This window comes from Rhipicephalus sanguineus, chromosome 11, assembly GCF_013339695.2.
Source record: "Rhipicephalus sanguineus isolate Rsan-2018 chromosome 11, BIME_Rsan_1.4, whole genome shotgun sequence".
NCBI classification, from domain to species: Eukaryota; Metazoa; Arthropoda; class Arachnida; order Ixodida; family Ixodidae; genus Rhipicephalus; species Rhipicephalus sanguineus.
In genome coordinates this window covers 32,087,201-32,102,068 of record NC_051186.1, presented here as the reverse complement: position 1 = coordinate 32,102,068, position 14,868 = coordinate 32,087,201, and the positions used below count along the sequence as shown (strand labels likewise).

At 43.0% G+C, this 14,868-nt stretch overlaps 2 protein-coding genes across 3 annotated transcripts; both read right to left on the bottom strand.

The window, feature by feature from the left end:
* Nucleotides 1-23: 23 nt before the first annotated feature.
* On the bottom strand, nt 24-4,653 carry LOC119373513 (lys-63-specific deubiquitinase BRCC36). The gene is made up of 7 exons (XM_037643561.2): nt 4,433-4,653; nt 4,213-4,332; nt 4,045-4,132; nt 3,816-3,904; nt 3,102-3,166; nt 1,266-1,441; nt 24-315 (listed from the first exon to the last, which is right to left on the bottom strand). Exons 1-7 carry the CDS (start codon nt 4,535-4,537, stop codon nt 110-112), a joined length of 849 nt encoding a protein of 282 aa, XP_037499489.1. The 5' UTR covers nt 4,538-4,653; the 3' UTR covers nt 24-109.
* Nucleotides 4,654-9,623: 4,970 nt separating this feature from the next.
* Nucleotides 9,624-14,838, bottom strand: LOC119373514 (intraflagellar transport protein 43 homolog). 2 transcript variants are annotated; one of them, XM_037643565.2, is made up of 9 exons: nt 14,758-14,838; nt 14,587-14,670; nt 14,431-14,516; nt 13,579-13,620; nt 12,227-12,285; nt 12,077-12,149; nt 11,506-11,581; nt 11,288-11,352; nt 9,624-10,460 (listed from the first exon to the last, which is right to left on the bottom strand). In XM_037643565.2, the coding sequence occupies exons 1-9, from the start codon at nt 14,800-14,802 to the stop codon at nt 10,406-10,408; spliced, it is 585 nt and encodes a 194-aa protein (XP_037499493.1). In that variant the 5' UTR covers nt 14,803-14,838; the 3' UTR covers nt 9,624-10,405. The 2 variants fall into 2 exon arrangements, with proteins under 2 accessions (XP_037499493.1, XP_037499491.1); XM_037643563.2 differs by having other exon boundaries at nt 9,740-10,460; nt 11,293-11,352.
* Between the last annotated feature and the right edge of the window lie 30 nt (nt 14,839-14,868).

The window sequence follows — 14,868 nt, the reverse complement described above, 5'->3', positions numbered from 1 at the left end:
AATGATTACTCCAGATAAATTCATTAAAAAAAAACACGCAAGCTTTTATATTTCCAGAGGTCACACCAGCTGTCATTCATTCTTGGTGTATGTACACAGTACGCGCACATCACTGCTTCGTGTCCACTGCCTGGGCCTTGATGTAAGCCTGTGCGGACGCGCACGCCTCGGCCACCGCAATCTTCTGCAGGAGTTCGTCCTTCTCGGCACGCATGCGCTCGATCTTGTCTCGGTTCTGCCGCAACCGGTTCTCCAGGCTCTGGAGCAGCGGGCCGCTCACAGATTCCGCAATGTTGCACAGAGCCTTGACGAAGACTGGAACAAGAAAAAGTACTGCTTGCAACACATGGCCGTGCAGTCGTGCAGTACGTGTGGCCTGGTATGACGACATTTCTCATAAAAATAATCGGTCTTACGATTACTTAAACATTTTGGCAATTTTCTGAAATGAAAGATTAAGTGCCTCAAATAGGGTCAAGTTACAGCTGTAGAGAAACGTCAAGTCATGCTATTACCCATAACCGTGAATTTTGTGCAAGCAAATCTGGAAGCAAAAATGTTGGAGCACACTTGAGCATTGGCCTCAAGTGTAGAACACAACGGGGCCCCGTTCGCATCGCCTTCTCACAATCGATAGCCTGGCTTCACTTCTCGATGAACACCTGAATCGTGCCGCAAGGAAAGGTACACGTACACGCGTAACATTGGCCGTTTAAACTATTCTAGAATGCCTACAGCAAGTACAGCTGCCAAGTGCCCACTACGCCATAATTCCTCCTACTGTGAATTCGTGAAGTACCCACTATGCGTCTGTAAGGCAACCTGTGCACCTACCCCGCTGCTCACTTTGTTGATGCTTTTCCTGGTGGTAATGATTATGTCTGAGCGTTTCGTAATGGGTGGGACTTTAAACCACCCACTAGTTGTGCAATTCACGTTTTGACGCCTGGCACAATTCTACGCTTCTGCTATGAAACATTTACATGGGTTAAGGAGACTCCTCGTGCTACATAATGTTCATCTAAGGTTTTTTTTAGAAAATAGTTCCAAGCAATGACATTGCTCTGTGGTAGAACACCTGCTTGCCATGCAGAAAGTATGGGATCTATTCCCACTCGAACACAAAATTCTGTTATATATTTGCATTGATCTCGAATGTCCACGGACAACGTTGATTTTTCGCTCACAACCTATGACACCCACACTGGAATTTCTGCGAAACGAGCTCTTTAACGCCATCGCATTGAAAAAGCAGGTGCACTCACCCGAGTTGTTGTGCATTCTGGTGAGAAGGTCTAAACCCGGAACCTGCTTAGTCATGCTGTACATGTCCTGCTCCTCTTGGCAGAGGATCTCGGGCAGCCGCACCAGGGCATCCAGGCACGCATTGCTGATGTGCGTGCTGGGCACTATGTGCAGGGGGATCTCCATGCGCACGTACCTGAAAACAAAGGGGCAGCACAGCTCCATGTGACACAATCGTGCATCCAAACAAGACAGAGTTAAAGGGACCTTAAAGTGCAACGGTAAATTAGTCTATACTGATAAATTATACTCTGAAAACTCTAGTGTCATTAACTTCACAACCATATTAATAGATGAGAAAATTGATGTTGAAACTTTTAAATTTCCTGCCGAAATCTCTGATGGTGATGTCATCACAGATTTCAAAGTGTTTTTTTCGTATTTTGGCCACATTGGCACAATGAAATTTCCTGAAACTTGGTATGTTAACTCCCTGGCTCCCTCGAAAGACAATGTACTTCATTTTTACCGATTAGGAACTACGTAAGCCCTAGTAGATGCGGTCAAAATCTATGACATCACGGCGACTGCTATGAGAACTTCATGTGGCGTTGCCACCTGCATTCTCTTTTTGTGCATTTTCTCACTTACTAACCATCTTCTTGCAGCAAGCGTGGTGTTTTTGGTATTGTGAAAGAGTAATTTACAAATACGAGAAAAATCGTTTTTCTCTTTGTGTCTATTTAAAAGGAAGCCCTTACCCACTTCTTTACCCTCTTATTCTTAATGTAAATCATATGTATAGATGTCTTGCACATGACATCGGACATGCAGTGTCCCTCTGTACTGGTGCTTCAACAAAGTGGCTTTTGGACGATATCTCAGTTTATCATATTCGATGACACAAGCAACTTGCTTCAATGTCACCAAGACACAATTGGAACACTACCAGCGTGTGGGCGAGAACTTGAAGCAGAACTGCTGCACCTGACCACAACAGATGCAACTTTCCAACATCACTGGTCCTCCGACATGGCAGCTAAGATGACACCAGTGCAAGACATGCATACACACTCTTAGTTCCCGTTTTCTGGGAGAACCAAGTTCACGCAAGTAAACGTTGCTTTTTGTGCCATCACAACTGCTGATTACTGCCATCTCAAAATTATAGTGCCTGAAGTCACAAATGTGGCTGGAAAAGGAATACTGACACGCTTACTTGCTTTCTTCTATTTCACGGGGACTGCCTTTTTAACTTTCTTGTGACGTGCTTTATTGCTCGGCGCTGGTCGCGCTTCAACTTGCATGCTGCTTTACGAATGATGTCAAATATTGTATGCTCGACGCATATGTTTGAGTATCTTCCAGATTTTACACGAGCATCAGTGATAACGCTAGAATGCACTGTGACGCATGTATAAAAGGTGACGCATTTTGCCGCCAATCAGATTATCCGACGACTGTGTGTGCTGATATTTTGGATGTCATTCTTTTTCGGGGCGTAAGTTCGCCTATGTGACAAGGTCACATACGTATTGTCACATGACCACGTGACAATATGTACCGACTATAAATTCTGTTTACTGTGTTTTGATTACAGTGTATTTCTTCATTTTTCTTCTCTCTCTAATGCTTAATGAATTGTTTCAATTTCTAAGGCTTGGTAAATTGCAGTTTAGAAGGCAAACTCTCATTATCATGCTTATGGTGAAATGAGAAAGCCCATTTAAAGTATTGCCACTGGTGTGACGATTCCAGGATCCTTCAGGAGTTCAAGTATCATTAACTCAGTGAAGTGATTTGAGGAATGTGCTGCAAGAGAGATTGCTAACAAGCATACATCAAAAGAATCTCACCTCTGTGGTTCGCCATTGCTGGCCTGGTTGACAGACTGGAAGCACGTCACTTGGACCTGGTTCAACTGCAATGGCACTCATTCATAAACGTAAAACACACGTGTACATGAGAAACGTAAAGCTTTATTTATACATGTTTTTCGAGTAGGTACTGTTGATACCAAATCAACACATTTATCAAAAAGAGCTAAACTGTTTTACAGTGGTGGATTGATACAGTCATGGAGTTTAATATTCGAAAGCAATACAGGGAGGTGCCATAGTGGAGGGTTCAGTAATAGTTTCAACCACTTGGGGTTCCTTGATGTGCACCCATTTCGACATACAGAGTCATCGTTTGATTTTCGCCCCCATAAATACCTTGTGACCTCAAATTCATCAGTGCAATGGCTTAACCGGCCAGTTACCACAGTCTGGCCTCCTCCTGTTAGAATACATCACTCGAGTGAACTAGAAGGTACCTTAAGGAAGCCATTACTAAAGTGAATATTCATTCAAGCTACCAACACATACAATGGCTTTCTATTGGTAGACTATGTTGTAGATGCCTGATCACATAAGGCATTTATGGGCATAAAAGTGACAAAGTGCATCAAGAGTTCCCAACAGCAAGTTAAAGGTCTGACGCATCAACCTGTGAGTCATGTTCCAAACTGTTGGACAATACACACACGCACATCTCAGGTTTCCACAGTGCAGTTGCCGGTGGCTTACCTTAGATGTTGCATCTTCGCTGAAGACAGAGAATATGAGACCAACAAACCCTTCGTCCATCATTTGGTATATAGCTTGAGTCTGGACATCTGCGCATCAAGATTTTGCGCGAAAAAAAACTAGTCACACAAAAGGCGTCATGACGTTTAAACAGAGTGAGAGAGTTGCGTGCTTAAACGCTGGCTCGACGCCTATTTTGGCAACTAGGTAAAGGGAGTGGTGCGCTCACCAACGTGCGATGGCCACACTGTGATGTGGGGGTGAGAATGGTACCAGCCTAAAACCCTCATCGGTTTCCTCAAGTTTATCGCAAGCGTCTGAAACACAGTGAAACAGTGGCGTAAGTATAAGGCGCCTTGTTGTACGAAAACACAGTAGACACCAAACATACACACACCTCGGCCTGCGTAGAAGCGTCCGAGAGTTGTTCGGGCGAAATTTCGACGCGGTCTTTTCTCTTGTCGGATCTCCGCAGCAGGATCACCGCAGATATGTGGGCCACCTTCGTTTCGTCGATCTGGGAAATTTGGCGACCAACAAGAACAACAAACGTAAAGATCGCGAATTATAACTACTTGACAAGCAATCCGAAACTCCATAGGGGGTGAAGCGCTCACCTCTCCGATCAGGAGTCCCATGACCTCCTCCTTCTCTGTAGAAAGAGCATGGCTCAGGCAGACCATGTAAACGTCTGCGGACAGATTAACTCGTACTGTTGACATTGCTGCAGCTACGTGATTAACCTAGGCAAATATAACGCTCTAAACAAAAGTGTCGGCACGCGGGACATTTCACAAGCACTCAAACGCAGCCATTGGCAAGCATCCGATTTCGGCTTGACTTGATCTTTGAATGACTGCAATCGCAGTCAGATTTGCAGCTAGACTTTTGTTATGAATATTATGTTTTATAACGACGTCTTATGTTTTAGTTTTTATATATGCAGTATATAATGACAGAAGTGACAGTGTTGTGATGACCAAGGTGATTACTATCACGGCCGCTACATAAAAAAAAACAGCGGCCGTGTTACTATCATCATGAAAGAAAGTGGTGCCGGACAAGCATGGAGGTCGGTTTGCTGCGTTTGCAGGCGTGAACTTGTTTATTGTGCACTGTTTACGAGTCTTCTGAAAGCCGCGTTCTGTTCTGTTTCGTCAAAGCGAATTGGAACGCTTGACGAGCCACGCGTAAGTCAGTGACATTGCTCATACGATATTTCACCCGTTTAATGATTTGCTTTAGCTCTCCTAGTTTCGTCGAGTTGAGTGAACGGTGTGGTTGTATCGCACTTTCGCGTTGTGTTTACCGTCTACGAGAGTAGCTTGATGCTGTGTGGATTATCTTAGTTGCATATTGTGATTGTCAGACCTTTGAGAAATGAAGCGCTTTGGAGTGAGACGTACGACACTGCCGAGTTTGTGGTGTCTTCAACCAGCGCTGTGCTGAACCCGCGATAGGTACTCCAAAACTCGCCGGCACTCGCATCCATTCGCTCACCGGCTTTCACACTCATACTGAGGCCCACGGTGGTGTACCCGCGGTGTAAGTGCTCACACCCGTCAAATTAGTGTGAGTGTCGGCCTATGGATTAGCAAAGGTAACCGCAAAACCCAACCGCTTCGTCTTTTCCCTTTCTGTGGTTTTGCGGTTACCTTTGCTAATCATAAATCGCCAACTGGCCTGCACCCACACTCTTCTAAGACCTATGAAGCCCACCTTACAGATCGTATGTCATGCTCTTTCACTGCCTTGGCTCTTGCACAGCGGAACCGCCAGCGGCTGACGTGCGAACATGGTCCTGCCAGCGTTGTACGCCGCACTGCGTGTTTACGCGCCCTACGTCACCTTCCCGGTGGCCGTGATTGTCGGCATCATCGGCTACAACATCGAGGGCCTCATCTCAGACCGACGCACGCCCAACAAGAAGACGAGCATCGACGAAGAGCGCAAGGAGCGGCTACTGCACGAGTTGGACTCGCAGCAGGACGTGACGAAAGTTGAGAGGCTCAAAGACAAAAGCTTCGTGCCCAAAACGGTGCTAGAGAGGAACGTGTCGCCGTCACTTAAGACGCTAGACACGTGATTGCTGGTATATCTGCAGCAGGTGTAGTGTGCGAACAGACTTGGGTTTCCTAAATGTTGGTTTGGAAAGCTTGTTTGGCCGAAAAGACATGTTAGAAGTGTGAATGTTCGAGGCATCGTAGTAGTGCGAAGAGACTTGGGTTTCTTAAACATTGTGTTTGAAAGCTTGATTGGTCAGAAAGGCATCGTAGAAGTGTGCATGTTATTCTCGCTGATAACTGGTAACGACACTATTCTGGAAACTGTCAAATTCCGCCATCTTGTCAACTGTGATTGGCCCAGAAGGCCGCTACAGCTTCTCCGATTGGCTGAAAATGTTGCACTACAGAATTTGACGACATGGCGGAATCTGACAGTGACCAGAATTGCACCCAACTGTAGCGATGAGAAGGAAAAAATGTTTAGCAGAATTCTCCCGAAGCTTGATTAGCCGAGGTTTTTGTGAAAATATGCCTGGTCAGAAGCCCCTTCAGAAAAGAAGGAACTATTACTGACCATATCTAGGGATGGAAATCTCCTTGTGTCTTGAATGTGTTAAAGGGACACTAAAGAGCAAAACGATTTTTCTCATATTGGTAAAGTACTCTTTTACGATACCAAAAACACCACGCTTGCTGCGAGAAGACGCTTAGTAAGCGAGAAAACGCGCCAAAACAAAATGTGGGTGGCGACGCCACCTTGAAGTTTTCGCACCATTCGCTGTGATGTCACATGTTTTGACGGCGCCTACTAGGGACTACGTAGTTCCTAATAGGTAAAAATGAAGTGCATTGTCCTCTGAGGGGGCCATAGACTTAACATACCAAGTTTGGGGTAATTTTGTTGAGCCAATGGCGCCAAAATACAATAAATATACTTTGAAATCCGTGACGTCACGCGTGGAGATTTCGGCGCGAAATTTAAAAATGAAACTTTGAACTTGATTTTCTCCTCTAATAATAAACCTACGACGGCAAAATTAACGACATTAGAGTTCTCAGAGCACAATTTATCGATCTTGGCCGATTCATTGTTTCTCTTTAGTGTCCCTTTAATGTCAGTTAATGTCATTTCTCGTTGCTGGGCTTGGTGATGTATAAGTATGTTGAGAGCTCATGATCGGGTGACATGGAGCTTGCATGTAGAATACCAGAGAAGAAAGCACGGCATTTCCCTTATGCAGCACTTTCTTTTTTCCTTTTTCACGAGATAGAACACACATGTAACAATGGTATATACTTTCGGTAGCATAAGGTATGACAGCTGAACAGCATATGAAAGTTGCATTAGTGACCACGAGTCTTTCATAGAACCTTTTTGGTGCTCTAGGTGTCTCTACATTTTTGAAAACACAAGGAGCACACAGTGTACTTTATTTTTCAGGCAAAGCTTGCATTGACTGACCTGTGAAGCTGGTGGTGTTCCGAAAAACCCTCCTCACCCATAAATCCCTCCTCAGCCAGAGCTGGCAGGCACCAAAGAAATAAATAACTAAATAAATGTTCTTTCCGGGGCTGGGGTTTGAACCCAGGTGCGCCTGGTCCGAAAGCAAGTGCTTTCACCACTAGGTCACACACCTATGCTTGCCCAATGTGAACTGAACTGAAGCATACGAATGTGTTCTACAGACGATTCAAAAAATGATTGGGAAGCAGGACACTTGCTATGGGCGCTTCATTGAAATACTTAGTGTTGGCAAACTAAAAGTGATCTGCTTGACAACACGTAAGGTCAATATCAGGAATTGCACATTTTCGGAAAATTAAGACTTTGAGAAAATTGAATTCCTAACCTGCGTTTCCATGCTCGCGTAATAATCCTTTTGTTGGGCCATTCTAGAGGCTGACAAACGCTGGAAAGAACATGAAAGACGCCATGCTGATTCAGCTTGGAAACAGTGGTCTGGGGACAGCTGCTACCTGTAATAGAACTCTACGCTTACGTTATGAGAGAGCGTTGCGCCATTCGAAAGAAAGAAAACAAAAGCAGTAGGTTACCTTTTTCCTTGGATGTGCTCAGACAGGACGATAATCAAAATTGCGTTAGATGGTACTGCTGCATAATAAATTGTCATTACATATATTAAGGCATAGAAAGTGCGTATTCCATCTGGGAGGTGGGGGGAACTGGCTATTATGTAAATTTGGTCTTTGTAGTATCTCTGGCCACTGAATGTTAAGCATGATCTTTAAAAGTTGCTTATTAGAGATGTTAAAGGCCAGTGTTACGTGCTGTAGGGGCTAAGTGACAGGCAGGCTACTGCTTAGTGGGTTCAATTCTCGGCAGCCACGTCGCAGTCAATTCAACGTAAAAATGCCCATGCACCTAGCATTCGCGGATGTGGTTTGAAGGAGTACCAATGCGATATTTTCACATTGTTGTATTCTTGTGTTAACCAAAGCTTTAAACGTTAGAAAGAATACTGTGAATCTTCTAAGTGGCCTAAATAGTTTACTACGATACTTAATTTTATGAGCCAGTTTTGGTATGCAGAAGATGGAGGCATTATTATGTCATGACTCGGCGGTTTACTCTGTTAGTGTGGTTGTTGGGGCTGTTACATATGAATGCAGCCGGACAGAACACATGCAGCTCTCTCGTTGACTTTTTTAGGTACAATGTTGTCATGTATGGCCTTATTGCTACATGACGTCAGCGGATTTAGGTCACGATTTTGTAATAATTCCAACATTAGGTCACTTGTTTTGAGGCCAACTTTAGTATCAAGTTCCTGATTAAATTAGCTCATGTTATAAAACATTTACACTTGCCATCCTTTTACATGTAAGAAATGTTAAATACAATTTCTTTAAATGTGTGACAGAGTACTCCTTCAGAGAGCAGTGTGTGATATAAATTCACCTCCACTACAGTGTCCATTGTCCCTAATGTTGCTTTGGGATGTTCAACTGAATAAAACAACGAAAGCCACTTTTGCTGAATACTGTGAATTTATGGTAAGATCTACTCAATGCAGATTATTTAACAACTGTTTGTTTCTGTTGCTACTGTTGGTCAGCACAAACAGGCCTTTGTAATTTCACGGACAACAATGGTCAATTTAGTTCGCATACTTGTAATTAGTAGGCTTGTGCAAATAGTAAATTTTAGGTTTGAAGCTAATAGTGATTTGGGGGGTCGAATAATTTCGAATCGAATTCGAATAGTATATATCATATTATAAAGAAAAATGAGCATATTTGTCATGACACAACTAACCTGTGCAATATTTTTTCGAAATTGAAACAAGGCATGCGCAAATGTCATTCTTCTTGGTTCAAAGGAAGTGGAAGCAACTTTGAATAGTATTAGGATTTGGCTTTCAGAAGAATGCAAGTGATAACCTGTAAAATATGTTACGCTTTAAAATTTACTATACTTAGAGCATATAGGCCGGTATATCAAGCCTTAAAACTTCAAAAATTATGAATCGATGTGAGGGCAATATGTTCGTTTAACTTTGAAGTGGGGCTTCCCGGCAGTGTGGATTTCTCCTGGATAGGTGTATTCATGGTAGAGCACCCTTCCACTGCAGTGAAACCACCTTTACAGGTGGTTACATGTGGACTGATATACATCTATTCGTTCTTTTCGAATACTTTGAAATTTCCAATAATTTAAATTCGAATCGAAGTGAATTTGAATACTGTAATATTTGTTCGAATATTCAAAGTGCCTGAATATTCGCACAAGCCTAGTAATTAGCATTATCGGGTTTACTTGAGTCAGCACCAATTTATTTATTGTACCCCTTGCAGCCATTGTGGAAGTGTTTGCTTAGCTTTGAAGCCAATAAAATGTGTTCGAAATGGAGAACTGGCGAAAGGAGGTCTAGTTGGTAAATAACTCAAAAGTTGAAAAAACAGCGCAAAGGCAGGACGAAGGAAGGTGACACGAGGACGGGTGCTGACTGCCAACTGAAAGTTTTATTGAAGAAACCAGGAATATATACATACATGAAGGAATGAAAAAAAAGAAAATATTAGGTTAGAATTTTAGCCATGCGTGACGTAAAATAGCGGATCTCTTTTTCAAACAGGTCAAGCGACGACGGAACACTTACACATCGATCGCCCCTTTGCTATAATGCTGGCCCAAAATAAATTGAAACAATGCATTAACAGCTCTATAACACAGTTTGTTCAGAGTTAAAAGATTAATGCTTTGAACAACAAAAAGTTTAGTTAGTTAGTAGGGATTCGGGGTAAGAAAGAGTAACGCATACAAACATGGGCACAACAGTGTGTGTTTGTGTCATCTGATTCTCCTGTGTCCTTGTTTGCACGCCTCACTTTCTTTCGCAATTAAAGCTTTTTTTAAAAAAATTGTTATTGATCCTAAATAAAGAACAATTTCACGTAATTGCTGGCAAGGAAACAATGAACTACTGTGGTGCGAACACAACTACTGCAAAAAGTCTTGCAAACCTCCACACATTGCACATAAAACAGAGTATGGGAATAAAGGCGATCACATCGGCATGCTTTGCTTGTCGTCGGGTTCCTGGCTGTTGTCGCTCAACTTGTTTATCTCGGCAGCCACTTCGGTGAATAGTGTGTCCCAGGTCCACACGGTGTCCGGCTGTAGAGAAATATAAAGCCGGTGCTCAAGTAGGGCAGCTCGTTTGCATAACAGTACCACACCTAGAGAACTGATTAAAAGAGGCATGGTTATTTGCTTCCCACAGAGCATCATCCTTTGGTTCTATATTTTATTCTACCATACAGTATTGCCAGTTCCTCTTAATTGAGAGAATGTGGCAAGAAACCTTGGTACTTGGTGATGGAAGCAAAAAATACATGCAACAAGCTCTGGCGTAACCTGGCCAGCAGCACAAAATGGGACACAAAAAAGCTTCACTACCCAGGCTTTCTCGGTGTCCCATCATCTTGTGTGATGTTTGCTTTTGCGTGACTGAAGAGGATGTACCGAACTTTGCATGTTTACGAGAACCCTGTACATATCATTCTTCCCGCTGCAGCACTTGCTTGTCCGTGTGGAAATCTTTCAGAGGGGTTAGCATATTGCTATGAATTTGCTTTAATACTGTGTTGGCATTACTTACCAGTTTCACACACCATGACTCTGATGTGAATGTCATCTGTGGCAGTGCTACAAAAAAGACATCACTTCCATTGGGACGATAGCACAATATGTCATGGCAGCAGTGGACTCTGTTTTAGCAGCAGGATAGAAAGTTGGGCTAGTTGGTACGTATGCATTATGCGCTGCTTCTATAATGACTCTGTTTTAGCCGTAGAAGTGACGGACATTGCATCCATTACATTGCAGTGAAATAGAAAACAAAAGTCAAGACCACTTTTGCACTTGCCAACTGCGTTTAGCCGCTGTGAATGTTAAAACATAATGTCATTGTTCCAGCTCATATCGTTCAAGTCTGTACATACTTTACCTCCTTGAGGTATTCTTCAGGAGTCAAGTACTTTGCCAGCAGTCTGAGATCGCATCCATCCTGCGATTGAGATTGAGTAGGGAATGAGAAAGATGGACTATTTTTTTTTAGTGCACAAGCTGCAAAACATTTAAGAAATGCAGTGGTGTGAGGACCGGGACTGAAGTTTGTTCAAATCCTACATTGTCACCGTTCTCGGACACTGCAACTCACAAGCGTTGTGAACGCTGCCTGCTTCAGCAGCTCGTTGTCCAGTTGCTGGAAGGTGTCGACGCGATTCACGGGAACACTGCAAAGGAATGGAAAGCCACCTTCACTCTTCATTTTCAAAATGTGAGAAAGTGGACCGGGAGGGTTGGGGGGAGCTGGAAAACGATGCTTTATCAATTGCAAATTTCAGCTGGCATAAATTGAGTGTTTGCAACTACTAACAAGTGAACTTATTTCTCTCTGCACTCTCCATTTCTTTAGAAGAAAGGTGCTGCCTTCTAGAAAAGATATTTTACTGTGCTGAAAGTTTCGGAGCCAGTTTGGCTTCAAATAGGTGACGGGTGCTTGCTGTAACTGCAGATTTTTTTAATATGTACATATGAATGTACGCATTTATGTGTACATATAGGCTTGCATGCACATGTGCATAATTCATATATTGTTTTCAGTTTTCATGGCTAAATATGAAGCCTCTTAGTTCCAGTTGTGCTTGTTTATTGCTTACAACTAGAAATTGTGTGATTATGGTAGACATATAATGCCAAAGTCACATTTTGGGAAGAATCTATCTTACCTTGGAGCTTGAGCCACTTGAGCAGCGAGGTCTTCGCGTTCGAATTCTCCCAAGTCGGGTATGCTGGGAATCTCTGAAAAGGCAACAGCAACTCACTTCCTGTCAGGGTAACAGGAAATGAGAACGTTGAACGTGGAATTCTCGTCTTACCCGAGTCGGAGTCGTCTCTTTCCAAAACGGTCTCATTTCTGGTCAACTTTGGCACTTCTCTGAAGCAATAACAAAAAACAAAAGAACAGGCAAATAAAACACTCTTTCAATGCTTGCACGTTTATTACAGAAACTGCAGTCTTTTCCTTGCTGTCACTAGAAATGTTCAGCTGGTCATTGATGTGTTTCAACCTGTGGCACATTGTTTTACTGGGTTAATATGTCGCGTGCAGAGTATAAAATACATCCTCCCCGTGCAGACTTCATGACCTTCACACACTCAGTAGTTTTTGTTGAAAATCGTTAAGGCAGGTTTGCGAGGTACGTTGAAAGGAAAAAGTCCCCACACAAACTTTTGTATGTAATACCTTTTTTTTTAAACCACTATACTAACCTTCAAAATCTGACTGGAGGTAATCACAAAATGCAATCACTTCACTCTACACAGAGCTCCTTTCTAGCACCACAAGTGATTTTGTACATATGATCTGCGATCATTTTGATGGTGCACGGAGGCAGTTTTGCTTAGAGTGGCATTACTTGACAAGTACTAAGTCAGTGCACAAGAGAGAGGAGCATAGTTGGCACTAATTTTAAAGTGGTGCAGAAGGACAGGGATGGCATAGACACGCATAGCGTACACATAAGTGACACACAGAAACACCAACTGTTTTGTGCTCATTCGTACTAGTTCTTACTGCTGTATTTCAACTTTGTGTGCCATGTACCCCCTACTGCGAAAGCTTTCCGAGTGCAATATTTTTGAATATATAATCATTTCTTAACAACCAATGCATCGAGCCTTACAGGTGCATGGGAGGATATTTCCCCATGTGACCAACTTAATTGCTTACATAAAATTCCGTGGCAAGGAAATTTACTTTTTGGCAAATGCGGTGCTCCGAAAACATTATCAGACAAGTGTATAGACCATTGCACTTTTTTTGAGCATTGCATCTCTTCTGTATTGCCCCTCATCGCTGATATCTTTTAGTTGTTGCTTTTTGGGTAATTTTATTACATTAACTGCCATGATCAATCACACTTCGTAAAATTAAATGTTGGGCTTGGTGGAATATTTGCATCATTAATGCAGCACTGAACGACGAACTTAGAACCAGAAAGCACAAGACGAGTGCTGTCTCACACTTAGTAAATTGGTCTATGTATAGAACAGTTGGTAGTCGGTATCCACAACTAATACGCGTATTTTGTAATGTCATTGACCTCTTTCAATATCTCTAAGCTAATATGTAAACCAACACGCCCATACAGGGATTCTCAGAAAAGGGTCATTCTTATGGGCACAGCAAGAGTGAAGCATGCTTGGAAATGACACACAAGGAACTCACATCGGGACGGTGCTCTGGGGACGTGCAGACGGCCTTCTGAAGCTGTGAGTCGGCAAAAATGGGAGAGATATGTAGGGGTCATTCGATTAGGTGCCACATTGTGCGAGTGTGTCAGTGTCATGCCAGCTCAGGTGAAAGTTTTGCACTGGCTTTTGGCTGGTTTACATCGATTTGTAGTGGTTTCATCTGGAATTGATCTGGTTTCAAGCTAGTTTAATGTTGTTCTCAATACTTTTTCTAGTTATGATTATGGTAGAGAATGAAACAGATATAACGAATCATCGAACACAGCGAAATAATCTTAAAAGCTTCTCAGCAATACCGGCGTCTAATGAGTACACGTTGATAATGAAGCTACTATTCTTGTGTCAAATGTACGTCTTCATCATAATAAAGCTTGGCAGCAGTATAATGCTGCTGCATGTTGAAGTTTACATTATTTTAATTATTGCATGCGAAAATGAGTTGCAGGTTATCTGAACAAAAAGAGCAAGTTAGAGATGAACCTATGTGACAGTCAGGTAGATTGAATTAAACAGCCACCTTATGGTGATGGCGAGACACAAACTGCTTCAATTGGTTTGCTTGGATTCACGCTATAATTACCAATAATCCTTAGCCAATTGAACTCAATCGCTCTTTCTGTGACTTCTATCAAAGTTGTCTGGTCCTGGTAACACTAGGCAGGAGTGAAATAAGTAGAAAAGGAGATTGTAGCTGAAGTTCTGTTGCAAAATTTTCACCCGAGACAGGTAAGTGATATAGGGAGCCGTGCACACTACAATCTAGTGTGGTTTATGGAATGGACTCTCAAATTTGAACTATTCTAGCGGGCAATTTGAGCGGACAAACCGAAAGAGCCCGGACGACGAATTATCATCGGCCGCCCATCCGCTATTTCTTCTCGGCTTAGGAGGAGCTTTGGAGCCTTCACCGCCCTGCAAACAAAATGTCATTTGAAGATGATAGTCATTGTTAACGATGTGATAGTGCATTAATCTCACGCACCCCATTGGATGCAAATGCGTTGGTGGGTACGTCGGCGGTGTTGTTTCCGAATATGTTCAGTCGCCGGGCACGACTGCTAAAGGTCTGGAAAAGAACCAGTGCGGTAAAGACGTTGATAACCACTGCTAACCATATTGGTTAGGCTCGCAATCGCAGCTTGCCAGGACATACTTTCTTGACGGGAGACTCCAAGTCGTCGAGGTCGTCTGCATCCATGGCGGGAGTGTAAACAAATCTGTTGCTGGGCAACAAGCGCTCTATGGTTGCCATGACGTAGCTTGC